Source organism: Meleagris gallopavo, chromosome Z (genome assembly GCF_000146605.3).
Source record: "Meleagris gallopavo isolate NT-WF06-2002-E0010 breed Aviagen turkey brand Nicholas breeding stock chromosome Z, Turkey_5.1, whole genome shotgun sequence".
Lineage (NCBI taxonomy): Eukaryota > Metazoa > Chordata > Aves > Galliformes > Phasianidae > Meleagris > Meleagris gallopavo.
The window spans coordinates 19,726,218-19,743,518 of record NC_015041.2 but is presented as its reverse complement, the minus strand read 5'-3'; the positions used below and the strand labels follow the sequence as shown (position 1 = coordinate 19,743,518).

Below are 17,301 nucleotides of genomic sequence, written 5' to 3'. Positions count from 1 at the left end.
AAAAAAAGCAATAAACTCACTGTTAGTGAAAATTGTAGTAGCCTCTGTTTCTCCAGGCAGGTCACACACTTCAACTAGGTTAACAAAGCCACAGAAGAAAGCAGTTATTTGCAGAGAAGGAACTCGCTCAAAAATACCCCAGGAAAGACTTCAACCCTCTCTTGCAGCTTCCTACTTTATGAGAGGAGATGCACTAGCAGCAGGCACTGCCACTGAGTGCACAGAGACATTAGTTTCTTGCCTTTAAAAGAAATGCACTTACTGGAACCAATGAGTTACTGTCATCATTACGTAGAGTGAAGCCAGGAAGAAAACAAAGTGGAAGAAGGTATAGCTGTACACTGTGCTTTTCTTTTCATCATAAATCACAGTCTGGCCTCCCCTTTTTTCAACACGTTCCTCAGCATCAGCTGTAAGAGACAAGAAACAAGAAAACTTCAGCAAATTTAATGAGAACTGAAAATAGTGGCTAGATTCATGAAAAACAGAACAAAATGTCTAGTGTGATTCTGCAAACCAGGAGACAGAGCATTTTCCTGCCCTCAGGGCATGAGCCTAAGCATTCAGTAAAAAAAAAATGGGAGTGTCACTGAAAGGCTGCTCAGGTTGCTGGTACTGCCATTTTTTTGAGCGTCTGGGTTATTTAGTGTCTGGGTCTACTTGTAGGACATTCTCCTGGCAAGTCCAGGTTGATATCCCTTCATGTACCAGTTCTGCAAACAGGACACACCCTTCCTGAACTCCTCCTGAACCAGAGTCCCTGTGGTGCTGCTAATCCAAAAATCCCACACTCAGTCACACCCATGTTCTTTCTGTACGTTGCATTATCAAGTCATTCGTTAAGGAATTATTAACTAGCCTGTTGTTTGAAGACAGTATTGATATATGCGCTACTTTCCTCCTTAGTCTAACACTGAATACTTCAGTTGTTTCACTTTGACATGCTACAAACTAAGGACAACAAACTTTCTATGCTTGTGCCTTCAACTCTCTTTGTTTGATCTGACAGCCACTAGGCGGGTAAACTTCGCAGTGAAAATGTAGTTACCATCTCCATCAAGCACGCAGCAAAAGCAGCAACGAGCTACCTGCGGAATAAACAACAGGAAAGGTGAGAGCCTGTGCAGGAGCAAAGAAGCAGAACAACTGGTGAAGAAGGTCTTGTTATGTTCAAGTTACAGGCACTAATTTAGAAAAATCTGGTTTGTTTTTCCAACCGGCACAAAACTCCAATTGAGATTTGCCAAATTGTTTGTAAGAGCAGCTTCTAAGCTTTGGAAAAACCTACTCAGAAAGAGCTGGGAGCAAATAAATCAATCTTTAAGATCTAATCTCTTTTATATAATTCAAGATCAAGTATTGGCAGTGTTACAGCATAAACTATGACAAAATGGTGGAAAAACTAATGTGGTGGCACATTAAGGATTCAGAAGGACACTTAGACTCACATCTAAGCGTCATTTAAATAAATTCTTTACTGAAATAAAGATGCAACAAACTTGCAAATTGCCGCAGGCATTGGGAGTAACAGAAATGCAAATGTACTTATCTTTAAAAAAATTTGCTGAAATGGATCCAGAATGAGTAAAAGCAGAAAATTGTTTTTACTGTTTCATTGAAAAGAACATTTTTTTTAACTGATGGAAAAAGGAAAGCTGAAATTGTCTACTGAAGGGTCAGACACTCCCTGTCTTGAGAGTTAATGTAAGTGGAAAAATGGTGCGGAGAGAAAAATAAACATACAACTAGGTGCACTTTTTGCATGAGACCACAGTACAGCTCAGTACCGTGTACTGCATCACCTACATTATTTTTTCTGATAAAATTCCTCTCTAGGATTTAATTTCGTTGTGGTCTGATAAAGATAGCATGTAACTTCTGGAATGTGACAAGCCTTCAGAGTTTCCAGTGGAAAAAAACTAGAGCTTTCACTCTACATATCCGTGATTACATATACTCATTGGGTTCATAAATTCATGAGAAGTCAAACAGCTCATTCTTAAGGGACTGGTCAAGAGTTTAAGGAAAACTCTTATTCTGTATCTCAACAAATTAATGGGCTTTTTCCACTGTTACACCCAGCCTTTAGCTTGAATTTCCCTTTGGCTGTATTAAGATTCTGAAGAAAATCCTCCATTCCCTCAAACCTTTTAATGAGTTTCATTTGTCAGCACTTAAGTCCTTGCACACACAAGTGATGCTAATAGCAACGCTGGCACACATACAACTAGCCCTTCTGAACACTCAACTGTCTTCAGCACAGACGCTGAAAGACTTTCTGTATACCACTAGTAACTGTAAAGCTATGTTTATATTCATGGTTGGGAAGACAAAGGACCTCTATTACAGACAAAACAACCAATGCAATTAGTTGTTCTCTGCCAGTCATTTCTTTACATTTATGTCCAGTGGCTCTTGTACAGCTCTTTAAAACCAAATGGTGCAGAAATAACGATGTTGGCAAGTGCTGCTGTGCAAAAGCTGAGCCTTCGCAGTTAATGGGCTGCATCCAGCAGCTTGTGCTCCTCCTGCAGCAGGGCACACGTCAGCCCCAAAGCCACACTGTGCTGCTACAAAGTCATGGCTTTTTCCAGAGGTGAAGAGAAACTTCTCTAGCACCTGACATGCTCCTAAAGCTAAACATATTTGCTTTCTCACATCCAGGTGCTGCAAATACCATCTGCATTTCTGGATTCTCATACATGCTTTGAGCTTTGCACCTCTGTTTTTCATTACTTAATCAAAGTTCATGTGCACAACAAAAGCAATCAGGATTAATCATGTCCAGGAATGTCTTCAGTTTTTCAGTGCCCAGTAGACTTCTTCTTTTAATGAGAAAACAAGCTTGTGAGCAGCAGAAGATTTACAGGAAGTCTGCACAATGCTATGCAAACTGCTAAAATGCAAGAGCAGCAAATTATTTTACTACTTAAAAGCACTGCCAAGGGACCTGCAGAAGGGTCAGAGCAGTCAAAATATTCATACAATTTTAGATCCAGAGATAAGTAGCATGTGTGCTACAAGCACTCTTGTTTTAACTAATTACAGATTAGTTAGCCATGAAAACAACTGCAAGAAAAGCACACAATGAAATCTGTGCAGACAAAGCAGGAACTCACTTCAGTTTCAGGTGCTGCATATATTCCTCTCAGTGTCTCAGAGCTTGCACGTGTTGTTGAGGTCAAACTAAGTGTAAAAGAAGACAGAGTAAGAACTCTCTTACCTACAAGGGTGATTTTTCACCACAGGAAACACAAGTGCAAAGCATGTGAAAAGTTTCTTCTGCACAAGCATAAACCAGCCTACAGATGGCCACAGGCCAACTATGAACGAATCACAAGCTTAAAAGTAGGTCACTCCTGAAAGGCGGTGAATTCATCACCTGCAGACAGCAGCAAACAGCTCAGCACTCCAATTTACATGTTAGACAAGATCTTCCTTGCTGTGCTCAACTAATGTTTTTATATTAATTTCACAGCCATTGCTTGGGCTCAGCATTCATAAAATGCTTCTCTGCAGGCTTTGCCAGTAAAGAAACCTGTCACTGGCAGCAGTCAGCTTTCAGAGCAGATCACCAACTGCTTATCAGTATTCCAGTCACTAAAAATCACCTTCTTGCATGACAGTAATCACCTGGGGAAAATCTCTTCTAGTTTTCGTAAGAAATATTTCTTATCCAGCCAGCCTTCCCCTCTCAGGATCATAAATCGAATTTCCCACAAAGAAAAATGTACTAATTGCTCTGCATGCACTCATCTGCCATAAGCAATAGGTCAGAATTCCCTTTGAATTCCCCTTGACAGCCCTCATCTTCCCAAATACGTGGTGCATTTCCCCAGCAGGTTGGCTACCTGAAAGTTACTCCCCAAACACCCTCCTGATGCACTGGAAAATATTGTTCCATGAAAACTAGATCCAAAATACAAACCCACATGTTTGATATCAGGATTAAATGGACAAATACCCATATTTAGTGACAGAGGATTTGCTGTGCTACTTCTTCAGAATGCCTCTCGTATTCACTTTAGAATTATTAGAGTTTCAGTACACAAACTCTGAACTCATTCAGAAGCAAAAACTGCTCAAAAACTTACAACAGACAGGCAGTGCTGTTCCCTGGCAACTCACAGTCAAAACAGTAATACATTATGTTTTTATTATCAGCAACTGCCTTCCCCCTTGGTCGACGATTTAATTTATTGATGCAAGCTACAATAATTCTAGGTGAGCATCACAACACTATAGGCAGGGGCAGATTTCAAAGAAGACATTGCTGACACACGCTGATAGCAGTCCTGTGCTCACAAGTTGTTCAAAAGAAGCCCTAAACCCTCCCACATGTGTTTGTTTATAAACTCCAAAAACACCAGAAGAACAGTGACAGCTTCTGCCAGGATATTACAGAAACTTCAGACAGCTTTCTTAGACAGAAATTTTGCATGGAGTTATTCCTACAGGACAGTAAATACAGAATCAAAGCACCTTGAGACTGATCACCTTCATGGACTGTGTAAACTTTTTCCCTCCACTTTCAGATGTAAATTGCTCTATTCAGTTTTAATGAAATATGGTTGTTTCAAAAGTTGTTGGGCATTTCTGAAATTAAGGGAATAGGAACCTTCCATCAAATTTCTATTTCTTGCTATTAGTTTGCTTGAGGAATGCTATAAGCCATCATTAGACAACATTGCATTTATAGCAAATGTAGGCGCCAAGACTTACCAAGAATACAAAATGCAGCCAAAGAGAATGGTAGTACCCAGGCCTGTAACCAGGTTTTCATCTCCATGTAGTCCTTGGCTAAATTCAGGCACACATATCGTGATGTTCTGATTGTTTTCATCCAGGACTTCACGAAACAAAAATAAAATGAAAACAACAGTTATCAATGTTCACTTCACTGTATTTCAAAGTACTCTTCTGCATAAAGTTTTTCAGGGAACTATTTTTTTGTTTTTTACTTCTGATAATGAGTACAACTCAGTTGCATCCTTCTATCTTTCAGAAAAATAATACTGAATAAATTCTGCAAACCTAACCTTACAGATCAGTGTTTCAGAGAAAAACAGTGCAATTTAGTAGGCTAATAAAGCTTGTTATTCACTCAAGCTGACAAACAAGGCAACAGACTGGTGAAATAAGAAGCTGAAAGTTTCCCAACACTTCACCCAAGACTACAAAGCCATACAAAACCAAGATAGTATGCATCTGAGATCACAATTTTTGCATATGCAAGGGTGCCTTGAGGATAACTATGAAACTCAAACTTGGTGAAAAAAGTAACTTGCAATCTGGTCTCAAAATATGTAGAGAAAAAGAGATGTAATGTTTGCAAATACTACTTTTAAGTTCCTGAAATGAAATAAACTACCTACTGTGGAATGAAATGTTATTTCTGCATTATATATTAAAAAGGGCAATTGGTTTGAAGAAGTAGAACATAATGTATTTGTATTCTGTAACTTAGCCTTAGAAATAGTTGATCTTAAGAAATAGAAATACTGCATGTGTTAACAGCATGTTTTAGAAACACTATCACTGAATTATGTTATTAATTCTTTCTTGCAAAACTGCAATGGTTGTTAAATGTTCCAAACAATGTGGGTATAGTGTTACGGATTAGAAAACATATTGTAGGGTGGTTCTGTTAGGATAAGAAACTCCCAGCAAAAGAAAAACAGATTTAACAAACATCAAATAAGCTGGGGCCTCTACACAAGGCCAAACTGTCTCACTCCTTGAGAAGATTGGGATGTGAGAGGCAGGCATCAAGATACTCCCCTCTATCCTCCTTCCAAGCTTATCTCTATGCAAGGACAGACGAATGACCAAAACAACGACCCAGCGTAAAGGGCACAAATGCTAGGGGGTAATTAAACAATTAAGAGGTTATGTTTATGTTTATGTTGTAAAGCAGGCATCTGAAAGTTATGACTAGATATTTGTTAAGAAAGCAATTGTTAGAAGGCAATTAACCAATTAAGATATTTGTGTTTGGGTGGCAAGGATTTGTGTTTACTTGGTATTTGTATGATTAGTGAAGCGTCATGAAAGAGTGTGAACCTGCAGTACTCAGCCAATGAGGAACCAGGGGAGAAAGAGATAAGCGTCAGGCAACAGGGGATAAAAGATGTAAACATTGCTTTCTGTGTGTCTCCTGCTTGCAGGAGGCCTGCCATTGCAATTGCGAATAAAATCTGCTTTATCAGAGATACCGTCCTGATAAATTATTTGGATATTTCCAACACCTACTTTAAGTCAAAGCATAGTAACATTCTGCAGCACAACCCTAACGCATCTGAGTACAGCCGCATCTTATCTCAAATTAAGAGATTTTGTGCCAGTGCTCTTCCAAGCAAATTGTGATCCCACCCTTTTCTTCTCCAGCGCGGCAGCAGAACTGTTTGGAAGGCCAGAGGGCAAAATGCAGCAAAGGCTACATGCAGGTTAAAAATAAACTCAAAGTCAGTTCCCTGACCTGGTTCCATGTAGGGCTGCATAAAATCATTATCAGCAGATGACAGGAACAAAACTACACCAGGAGCAAGGAAGGGAAGACAACCCTTTAGGGAATATGTTGGCAAGAGATGAGCAGAATCTCCCACCTGCATCCATCATGGCTGCAGCAACAAGGTAGATCACTGTTTGGCATGCCTTTTAGCTCAGTTTGGCACCAAAATCAAAGACATGTTGTGGTAAGCAGAAGCTCAATGGATGTTTCCTTTTGTTTGCCTTTCACTTCTGACATTTGCAACCACGCCAAAGGTTGCAAACAAGTATTTGTGGCATGTGTTTTCTTCAGGTCTGGTTTGCATGATAGTAGAATTGCAGGTCCCTACTCAATGAATGTGTCGGCATTAAATCAGTGTATGGCAAATCTGAGTGATGCAGTACAGGACATCTTACTAAGTGTCAGCTCCAGCATGTAAATGCTGCACAAGCCATTATGAGCGTTAGTTTGACAAAGACTGGGATGAACACAATGAAGAACATCTGATTCAGGGAATCTGAAAGAGCATGGCTGATGCACACTCTGTCAAGTGTAATAACCACACTTGCAATGTGTACCAGAAGAATCAGAGCACTCATTCATCAAACTGCTAAAAGCTTTGATTGTCACAAGCACGAAATAACACAAAACTTATTATTTAATATCGTACATCACTTTCTTCCCTTTCTTTTCTAGGACAGTATCAAATCTTACGAGTAATTCAGATGCCATCTAATTCAATTTCTATACTCATTCAAAAACATTGCTTACATTATTAAATACATCTTCCACCAAAGTAGTCTGTTTTCTGTTCTTAGCTCTGCGTTATGTGCTTGTGTCTACACAAGTGTGAGAGATTTTCCCCTCTCTTTCACTTTCCCTCTGGGCAAGTGACTGTTAAACTTCTCATTTCTGCCACTGGGCTTCTAGCTATCTCTGCTTTAGCTTTTCAGTACTAAAAGCTGAGCAATAATAGTGTTGGTTTTTTTCATTAATGATCTGAATCCAGACGAGTCTTCTGTAAATGAAAAGAATATTACCCATTCAAACACGTGATTCTAATTGTTAAATGGGAAGAGGAAAGAGGTTGAGAAAAGCATGGTGATGCCGAGAAATCCGACAGTAATTTGGCACGCCAATGAGTTACGTCAAGCAGGTATTCCTTTAAAACAGCGCTGAGTGCATGAGGGATCACTCCATCCACCATCTCATATGCTCACTAAGGCATATGAGGCAGCTACGCATTTATAGGCACAGTGTATACATATTCATTACATTTCCGAAAAATTGGTTACATATGCACTGAATTTAAAGGAGCTTGTTACCATTTCGTTCCACCCTTCTGAGCATGCATCCTAAAATGTGGCGAGGGTCTCTGGGCCCCATCTGGTGGTTTTTGGATGAGGGCTATTAGTCATCCTCGCAAAGGCTCAGAGACTTCCTCACTGGGAACTTTTAACTTTTAGGGGGGTTGCATTGTGTCACAACAGCAACCCTGCCTCCTTATCTTCACGGGACCCTCCCCACTGAGTTGCAAACAGCAACTCTGCTTATCTTCACTGGACACTTCACCCTGTTCTAACAACAATTCTGTATCCTTATCACTTCAGAGGATCCTTCACTGAGTTGCAAACAGCAACTCTACTTATCTTCTTGGAACCTTGCGTTCCTATGATTGCTGTTTTCCTTCCTAGATTTATCTGCTTGCGCAAGCTATGAGGCCTTGTTTTAAAAAGGCTATACATTGTCTCCTTGACTCACTGTAAAAATCTTGCTGTGTTTTTACAACATAAGGGACATAGTTAGAATGCGTAGGCTACGGGAACTCAGCTGAAGAATAACATGACTTCAGACAACTATGGCTAACTCCAGCTCTTTACTCAGAATGTTTCTTTTCAAAATCAAAGATGAACAACACTCAAGTTTTTGGTCAGTTGGATAGCAAAGGTTATCTACTGTAATAATTCCAGGAGAAACAAAGAGATTTTAGTATCCACTCCAATCGCCAGCACAGCAAAATAGAACAAAGCCACTTGGGTGCCAGGCACCTATAAACTGGTGTGGATCTAGTAAACTTTGGGGTTGAGCTGGTGACTTGACCTCATGTAGAGGTAATTAAGAGCCTCTGTCCCAACTTTATTCCTATCACGTGATCAAAGACATTACATATTTAGTTACATCTTATTATATGAGCACATGCACTTGCCACATCGATGGACTGCAGGACTCTGGGAAATTTATCAGTAGAAAACAAGCTAGAATGACTCTCATTCAACAGATGCAATCCAAAAACTCTCAGTTATGCTTCCCTGAACCAAAGCACTGACACTACAGGGAAAGCATTTACAATCCCTCAAATGCTGCCCAAATTTATTACCTACAGTTTCTTTTGTACAGGGCAGAGCAGATAAAAACCAGCACTCCTACGTTCCTCAGTGCTAAGTTTTCCTAAAGGCCTCCTCAATTTTAACACATGGTTTGTCTGAATGTATTTACATGAAGCACTTACTGGTTTCTGGGGGCTTGCTGGATAGCGCTGAGAAAGTCAGGTACATGACATAGCAGCTGATTATTCCTGACTGCAGCAAACCAGAATGGGGCTGGCCTTTAGAAGAAAGAGAATAGAAGATCATTTTTGTAGATATTCTAACAATCTGAAAAATAAATTCACATCCCTTAAAGAACAGCAAGCACATCAATGTCTTTCAAAATAGGGGAGTACCATTTATTTTTTATTTAAAGCAGTTTGTACGTTTAGATATGTTTCCTCCAGCAAATGAAAAGAGTTTGCTGTTTAGTTCTGCTGGCTGTTTTAGAAAGGCATTAAAGATTCCCACATAAGAAATGAATCATCTCTTTGCTCTTGCCAAAAGCACCAACTTTCCAAAAAGCTATTTACAGGCTGCCACGCTAGATTTATTTGCCCACAAAACTTGTTTTGGAGCCACTTAAATTACTACTTCCATGTCCAATAAATGCAAGATATTAACAGCATACATTGAACATACCAGAGAAGAATGAAATACTTCTGACAACTACTTCAGGCTCAAACTTTACAGGTGGTAAATTGCAAGCAGTCAAAAGTAAATGCTAAAATAGAGGTGAAAGAGTATTACTCCCATTGCCTCAACTGCTAATATTACAACTGTTATGTAAACTCCTCTACACCTTACCAGCCATCAGCACAGGAGCGTTCTTTACAGTATATGTGCCTGATGGTGTACCCAAAACATCTTACATCTCTGTAGTTTTAGCAGCTGAACTGGTAAGCGACAACAGCACAGCACAATGTTGATAAGGAGACAGGGATAAGAATAGCACTAGATCTGAACTATCATGCCTCAAGGCGTACAACTTCAGCAGCATTAGAAAACCAGGAGCAGGTCAGCACTCACGATTCTGGACACAAGGTGATATGGCTACCAGTGACACAAAGAGGCACAGGCCACCATTGACACCAATCAGGATCTTGTTAGACAAGCAGCCCTCTGAACGTGTGTAGAAAAGAGCCATGAGGACCAGGGCTGCCACAGCAACAGAGTACAAGATGAGCGTGACCAGGGCTAGCAAACCACTCCACATCTGCTTGTGATTTGCACTTGCAGTCCTGGGAAGACAGAGACAAGCACCTTACTTCATCTCCCAAAAAATAAAGTTCTAATAGTTGAACAGGTCATGCCATCAAACAGAAAAGACAATGCTTATGTTCCTGAAGCGTGTGTCTATCAGTACATTAACAGAAGCCCTTGCTAGGCTCCATCCATGAAATTGAAGGAAAACTTTCCTTAGCATTAGTGCTTTTTTTCCTGTGGAAATGAACATCAATTGTAGAAAGTGCTAATGCTAAATGCTGTTACACAGAAAAGCAGCTGTCGTAATTAGCTGTAAAAATATCTGCCATGTAAGATCTCAACTCTTCCTCCATGAAAATAGATATCTAAGAAAGGTTTGCTAAAACCCTTCCTAGCAGTCAACATGCTAACTGGGACAAGAGAAGAAAGCAAGGACTACAGTGGGAAAAATGGAATACAGAAAAGTACAGAGGAGGCAGTGAAAGTTCCTGTACAATTTGTACAATTCCTTGTACAATTGTACAAGGAGTACAATTTAAGTATTTAATCCATAAGCAGAGGCTAAAGACTTGGAGCATAATATCAAACTAAGACAGTGTCAAAACTATTTAATAATAGTATATGTGGGTTGCCAATGGAATCTTGCATGTTTAGATGAAAACAAAGAAGTTAAAGAAATCAGCAGTTCTCACAAACAAAAAGACATAAATAACTAAATAAATCATGCAATGTGCATTACGCTGATACAAAAACAAACAAACAAACAAACGAACCCAAAAAACAGGATTTACCAGTTTGTACCACTGCATACAGTTTCACTGCTACACTGCAAATCCTGTTTTATTATCTTGCAGCACTCTGTTTCCTAGCAAGTATATTTTCACAGAAAACTGAACAGCTTAAAACAAAGTGTTTGCATCCCAACATGCTACTATTTATTGGAAGCAGAATGATTGAGGTTAAGAACATATCAGCACAAAGTAGAATAAGGAGGAAACACTTCCTTTGGGAAAAGACAAAAGCAGATGAAGAAAGATGCACAGTTCTAAATGTCAACATTTATACCACTTTCAAATGCTTCATTTCCTTTGTTCCAAGGGATATGTTGCTCAGGAGTCCATCATAGTATTATATATTACTCTATTATATATTATATAGTCTATATATATAGTAGAGTATAATAATATATTACATACTATACTACATTATATATAAATAACTACTTGTGCAACACATACCAATTTTTATTCCATTTGTGTGCAAACTCAACAAGTAGGATAAGTTGAATGGCAATGAAAAGGAAACCTCCTGCTGCTCCTACATAGCGCCAGGCTGCAAGGGCAGAGAAACAGAAAATTGGTCAAAACTAGCCATCTTTTTCCCAAGATAAGATGAAATTGTTGTCTATGAGGTGAAGACAATACACAGTTTGAATATCTCAAGTCCACAGATACGGTAAGAGATAAGAGGTTTTATCCAAAAGGCTAGCTCAGCTATCTGAAGATTAGCTCGCTGTCGAACTCATCTTGCAAGCTATTGCACACTCAGAAGAAGCCTGTTATGACAGTTACTGAGACTCCCTAGCCCAGATTTTTTTTCCAGACACAAGGTTATTTAGGTTATTTACTATAATCAGACAGAAAATACTGAAACTTTTATTTGCAACTGTCAGGAGTGGAAGAGTCCTGAAGGCATTTTCCTGAAGCCTAAACCCTAAAATTGCAAGGTACTAGAATACAGTGCTAAAAAGGGAAGCTACTTCCCTTGATTCCAGTACCAATGGAAAATGAAGGCATGGCTCATCTATTTACAAATGCTGTCCTGAGCTACTCCCAAAAGAACAAGAACACTAGGTATTTATCAACTAATTTTAAAACAGGTTATTTGACTACTTAACCACTGACCTACTATACTGTATGTGGGTAACTGCTTGAATACTTTGGAGAACAAATCTCCTATGAGCAATACCAAACAATCAAGAAGAAAATTAAAGAAACAAGTGTGGGAAAAAAGCCAACCACATTAAAATAGAACATACTTAGAAGAAGTACTGAAGGAAAAAGCAGAGCACCAATGCAGCTAGTAACAAAATAACCAGACTCTCAGTAACAATCTCTTCTTGCCACAGACAGGACACAGGGGCATGCTTTATGGAGCCATCATAGACAAGGTTGGCAGGACAGTGCAGATTTAATGCTACATCTCCCACAAACATAGTGCTTGCACATAGTGCCCCTCATTTATAATTAAAATCCTACACATGCGAAGAACATTCCACAATTTTAAGAAAAAAAGGCTGTATGTTTCTTGATAGCTAACAACAACAATACCAACAAAAAAGAGGGAAAACAGAACCAGACAATGCTGAGACCCTTTGCGTATCTCTGATTCAGGAACTTCCTCAGGAGCTTCCTGAAGAATAGTTGAACAGGATACATAGGACACTGCCTATATAGAGAAGAGCCAAATTTGGGGATGACAGCTTGTTATGCTGTCTTTCCAAACTAGGTTAGACTGTAGTTCCCATCAGCACCAAAAAAAATTGCTTCACTTCTTCTCCAATTACTTCTTGATGACTTTTTGCCATAGAAAAGATTACTCAAAAGATGATAGGGTGTCTTACTTGCTTGCTTGGGGGTGTAACACACTGTATCACCTAAACCAAGCAGAGATTATAAACTAATGACAATCTCACACAGCCAGTAGGTGATTTTGTGGGGAAAAAAAGGAATATGGATAAGGATCCCTTCACCTACAAGGCACCAGACTGAACTAGGACCAGACATAAACAGCCAGTAAAAGCAAGAAGTTGAAATAAGCCTACCTGTGGTTTACCTTGAGTGATTTTTACCTTAGATTCCCAGAGTGGCATGTTCACAGTATGTCTGTCCAGTGTACTCTTTTCCCCCAGTTACTCTGTCCTTTCGCTCTATTTTAAATACCCTGGCTAGTTAGAAGGGAGAAGACTGGAGTAGTTGAAAGCACACAATACCCAGTGTGCTTCAGTGGAAGCAACTGCCAAGGCTCGACACTTTAAGGGCCTACATGCGCTCGGCATACCAAAAAGTACCCCACAGAGGTGGTACTGAAGCACTTGACCAGTACTAGCAGGCCCAAGTTGCACCAGGGTGTCTTCCAGAACTGGAAATGCATTGGGCACAGCACTCCTAGCAGCATGCTTTACAGGCTGCAAGAAGCCTAGCTTTACATTATCTACTTATTATAATAGCATCTACACAATCAGCCTGAAAGATTGTGACATCCCACATTATTTTATGGCACTGCATGCTTCCAGGCAGCCAGTACAGGCTGAAGGTCACCCTGTCCCTGATGGCACTTCTTTATCACATATCATAGTCTCCAGCCACTGTGCTACGCAGAGCTACTTGCACATACCTAACTTAACCACAACTCTATGCTCTCAAGTGAACAATTTCTTCTGCATTATTGCAGTCTCTGCTTCTTGAAGAATTTGCACAACAGCTGCACAGTAGTATTTTACCAGCCCACTTGGTCTCCTTGTGGTTAGCACCAAACAATGATGGGTTACTCTGTGTGTGGTCACCCCCATACAGCTTCAAATATTTTTTTTTCTCCTGGACTACACTGGGTTTACTTGAAGAAACACAGCCACGCTCACACTGAGCAGACTTTCAGGATTTATAACCACCCTCAAGGCAGTCCAGAATAAAGCAGCGTTCAAAATGAGAAGGAGGTACCATTGAGGAAAGTGTCCTGATCAGGAATGAAGAAAGCTCCTGAGCACATTGCTGCCAGAAGTAGAAGCTTTAAAAACCAGAACCTGGATGAGAGAAAACAAAAGAAATCATCTGGTTACAATAGGAATTAGAGGTCTTCAGATCAAGTATTATGAAAAATGTCTGACCCAGCAAGACAAAAAACCACCTTTGTTGATTGACTGCTGTTCTTTGTCCTTGACTGCTTTCTGCCCAACAAAAGCAGTGAAATCAACCTTTTTTTTCTCTTGCTTTTTGCCTCGTACTACATTCAATTGGAAAGTAAGCAACATAAATCTACAAAGAGAGTGGAAATTAAACAAATACTCACCCATTATGAACATATGCTCGGCAGCTTTTGCTGTTGTTAATTTTGATGGTAAACAAGCAGAAGAAAAAGAAGAAACAGGCCATTCCAAAACAGACTTTGTATACCGCAGAGTATCCCACCAACTTCTCACACATCTCACCCGCTTGAATGCCCTTGCACATCTGCTCATAGAAGGGAAACTGAAAAATAAAACACATTACAAGCTGTTAGACAGGACATAGAGCACCTCACAACTACACCTTCATAAGCTGGTGCACCACTGACTTTTCACTTCTTCATTTAACACTGACGGCATTCGTCAATACCTTTTGCTGATACCCCTCAGCCTGGATTTGAAAGTTCAAGGGAAATAGGACAGTGTAAAAGACAAATCAGAGCTTTCCAGGACCTCAACTGCCAGCTACTTCCAGATGGCTTTGGGGTAAAAAGCCCACCTCACTTTTCTTCAACTGTTGGCCTTAGTCATTGCCGTTCCTTAATACTTATTCACCCACTGTGACCACTGTGTGGACCCTTTCTCTTCTTCCCATGTTTTACAACAACAGATTCTGTTTCAGTAATCCAGCTTATATAAAGCCATATTGGCATTTTCACCACCCAAAGGGGCCACAAACAGGGCAGGAAGCTCTGCCTCACGCTGCCAGCACACCCAAGCAATACGGAAACAAGTTCCCCCTCTTGCATCACAGCTTCTGAAAGGGAGTTGTGCCAGTTACCCTGATTTTATGTTAAATTAACAGAGAGGGAGGAAAATTCCACTTTCTTCTTAACTCGTTAAATATTTGCTCTTGAGGCTTTGTGCTTGGCTGCAAGGGGAATGTAAACTGCCACACATTTTGGCCTTGGTTTCACCAGGTAGACATGACTCTGAGTGCCCAGAAAGCAGGACTCTGTGGACAGGACTGTGTGGTGCCTTTGTGGAGTTCAACCCCTGCCTTCTCACAGCGAGGGAGTTGTGCAGAAGTAGAAGCATTTCATTAGAAAACCACCAGCTATTTCAAAGGAAGAAGAGCCTCTCTGTATGCACAAAGTGCTCAGCCAAGGCTAGCAAGACAAATCAAGAAACCCATCAAAACCTTTGGAGCTGATCACTACTACCTGCACGGGTAACTGACAAAAATCAGGAAACAGCACCTGTTAGGACAAAACACTGTACAAATAAATCAAGCAGATGAAATGGGAATCAGATGTGAGAAGAATCAAGCTGGGATGATTTGCTGGGAGAAAGACATGCAAAGATTATGGGTAGCACCATCCTTGAACATTTCCAAGAAAGAAGAGAAGATGCCTGTGTCTATTTCCTTTAGGAGACTGGTAAGCCTACAAAAACAGGACTGGGAAGAACAAACAGGACTTAACAGAAAGGAATCAGGCAGCATTCCCAGCTGGGTAGAGAGTCATCCAAAATGCAGGAAATGTAAGATTAACACATAAGCTCTCATCTTCCAGCTGCAAGGCTTTGAAAGCATGCTTTCCACAATGCATGCTGCACAACTTTCAATTGCATTCAGTAACCCAAAACAGACAACAGCCTTCTTAGCAGTTTCTCGAAAGGAAGTACTTCAGCAGCTCAAAGCAACACATAGTTAAACTGTTGCTAAGTGCAGCACAGGAAAGCCAAACTATGATACTGAGCTAATCCTAGGTGGGCTACAATCAGAGAGGAGATGAAAAACAGGTTTCGGCACAGCTGCCCGGCATTACAGAAACGAATTTAAGCTGTGCCACCCTGAGATGCTCTTTCAGAAACAGTTCAAACGAGTAGCCAGGGCTTGAGAAGTTACACAGTAAACAAGTAGTTGTGGCACAACTCACATACAAAAAATTTAGAGGGCTAATAAGAAAATGTGAGGGGCATCAGCAGTGGCTTTTCTTAAGTCTTGAAAAGCAATGAAATGACAAACTGGCTGAATGTGCCAGCATTCCAAATGAGCACATGGACTGAATGGAATAATTATGAGACCTATCAATACTATACCACTGCCAGGGCAAGCCATGGGGCCACAGCATCAACAGGGAAAGCAACTGGGCTGATGGCTAACCTCACAATCCTTTGCTTGTAATTGCCATCCATCAGCATGGTACTGAACAGTATTTCTGAGAAAAATCAAAGATTTCTTTTTATATAGATGATCGTACTGATTATACAGAGTTTCTGTTAGATCTAGACTTGGTATCAAGTAGCATTCTGATTATGAGTTTTAAAACAAGAAAAACACCAAGAGACTTGACTAATTAGCTAGTTAGTTAAAAACAGACCGCTAGGTAGCTATAAATGGGAATCTTCTAATTGCATGGAAATCTACAGAGGTCTTGATGGAATTCTTGATCCTTTATGTTTTTTTCTGTATCTTTTAATAATTTCCTTACAGATCAGGCTGAGAGAAAATGGATGGATTCACAAGAACAACAGTTTACTTTGTGCCTACACGAGCAACAAAGACCTTAGCACTATGTAGGATGCACAACATTATATACTGATAAATGATGGCCAGGAACACCCCTGTGCAACTAAACATCTTTTTCAGAGACCAGTGATCCTGAAGTAACAAATCAAGAACAAAACCAAACACTTGGGGACCCTGGCAGATAACAAACACAAGTACATTGCTGGGGACAAAAGGGTTGATGTAATGAAAAGGGCATCTCTTCACAACAGGATAAACTACTGCTGTGAACAACTTATAAAGCCTTACAGGTGTTCTTAATCACTGAAGGTGTAAAAAGACAATTTTTGTTTTGAGATTTTATCTCTGAAATACACTCAGCTGCAAGCAGCTTGTCCAACCCAAGTTTTTTATTATGTTTTCCTTTCACTGAATAGTTTTGCTGGTTATTAAAGTTAGGGATTACTTAACCAAGCTTGATGAAGTACTTACCTTCCTCCCATTACAAGTAACATAAGCAAATTCCCTGGCCTGGCCCTGAGTAAGGGACAAGGCATTCTTACTGCAAAAACTCAGTCTCTTCTTGAATAACTGCATGTATAGCTGCATGTGCTGCTTTGAAGAGAAGGCTGAGGTACCGAATGAGTTCTTTGCCTTAGTCTTCACTGGCAGCCAGGATTCCAGTATTTCTCACGTCCCTGAGCCCTACATCCCTAAACCTCTAGGTGGGGACCGGGGTGGTAAATCCCCCCCCACTGGGAGGACAGAGCAAGTCCAAGACCAC

The 17,301-nt window shown here is 40.2% G+C and overlaps 2 protein-coding genes across 2 annotated transcripts in view; one reads left to right on the top strand and one right to left on the bottom strand.

Annotated features, from left to right (window-relative positions):
* Positions 1–17,301, top strand: part of THBS4 (thrombospondin 4) — a 1,064,342-nt gene that overhangs the window by 1,028,472 nt on the left and 18,569 nt on the right. The window lies entirely within an intron of this gene.
* SERINC5 (serine incorporator 5) lies at positions 25–14,342 on the bottom strand. The gene is made up of 9 exons (XM_010725495.3): positions 14,131–14,342; positions 13,782–13,864; positions 11,301–11,394; positions 9,886–10,097; positions 9,000–9,095; positions 4,723–4,849; positions 3,120–3,186; positions 1,049–1,088; positions 25–410 (listed from the first exon to the last, which is right to left on the bottom strand). Exons 1-9 carry the CDS (start codon positions 14,325–14,327, stop codon positions 259–261), a joined length of 1,068 nt encoding a protein of 355 aa, XP_010723797.1. The 5' UTR covers positions 14,328–14,342; the 3' UTR covers positions 25–258.

What these genes read in the sequence shown, in the direction of transcription:
- SERINC5 (XM_010725495.3), bottom strand. Translation starts at nt 14,327, where the DNA reads ATGTGTTTTATTTTTCAGTTTCCCTTCTATGAGCAGATGTGCAAGGGC. An exon ending in ATCACCTTGTGTCCAGAATC is followed by an intron (nt 9,096 to 9,885) that starts GTGAGTGCTGAC and finishes TTTCTTCTAAAG; the next exon opens with GCCAGCCCCATTCTGGTTTG. An exon ending in CAGCAAGCCCCCAGAAACCA is followed by an intron (nt 4,850 to 8,999) that starts GTAAGTGCTTCA and finishes TGTTTCGTGAAG; the next exon opens with TCCTGGATGAAAACAATCAG.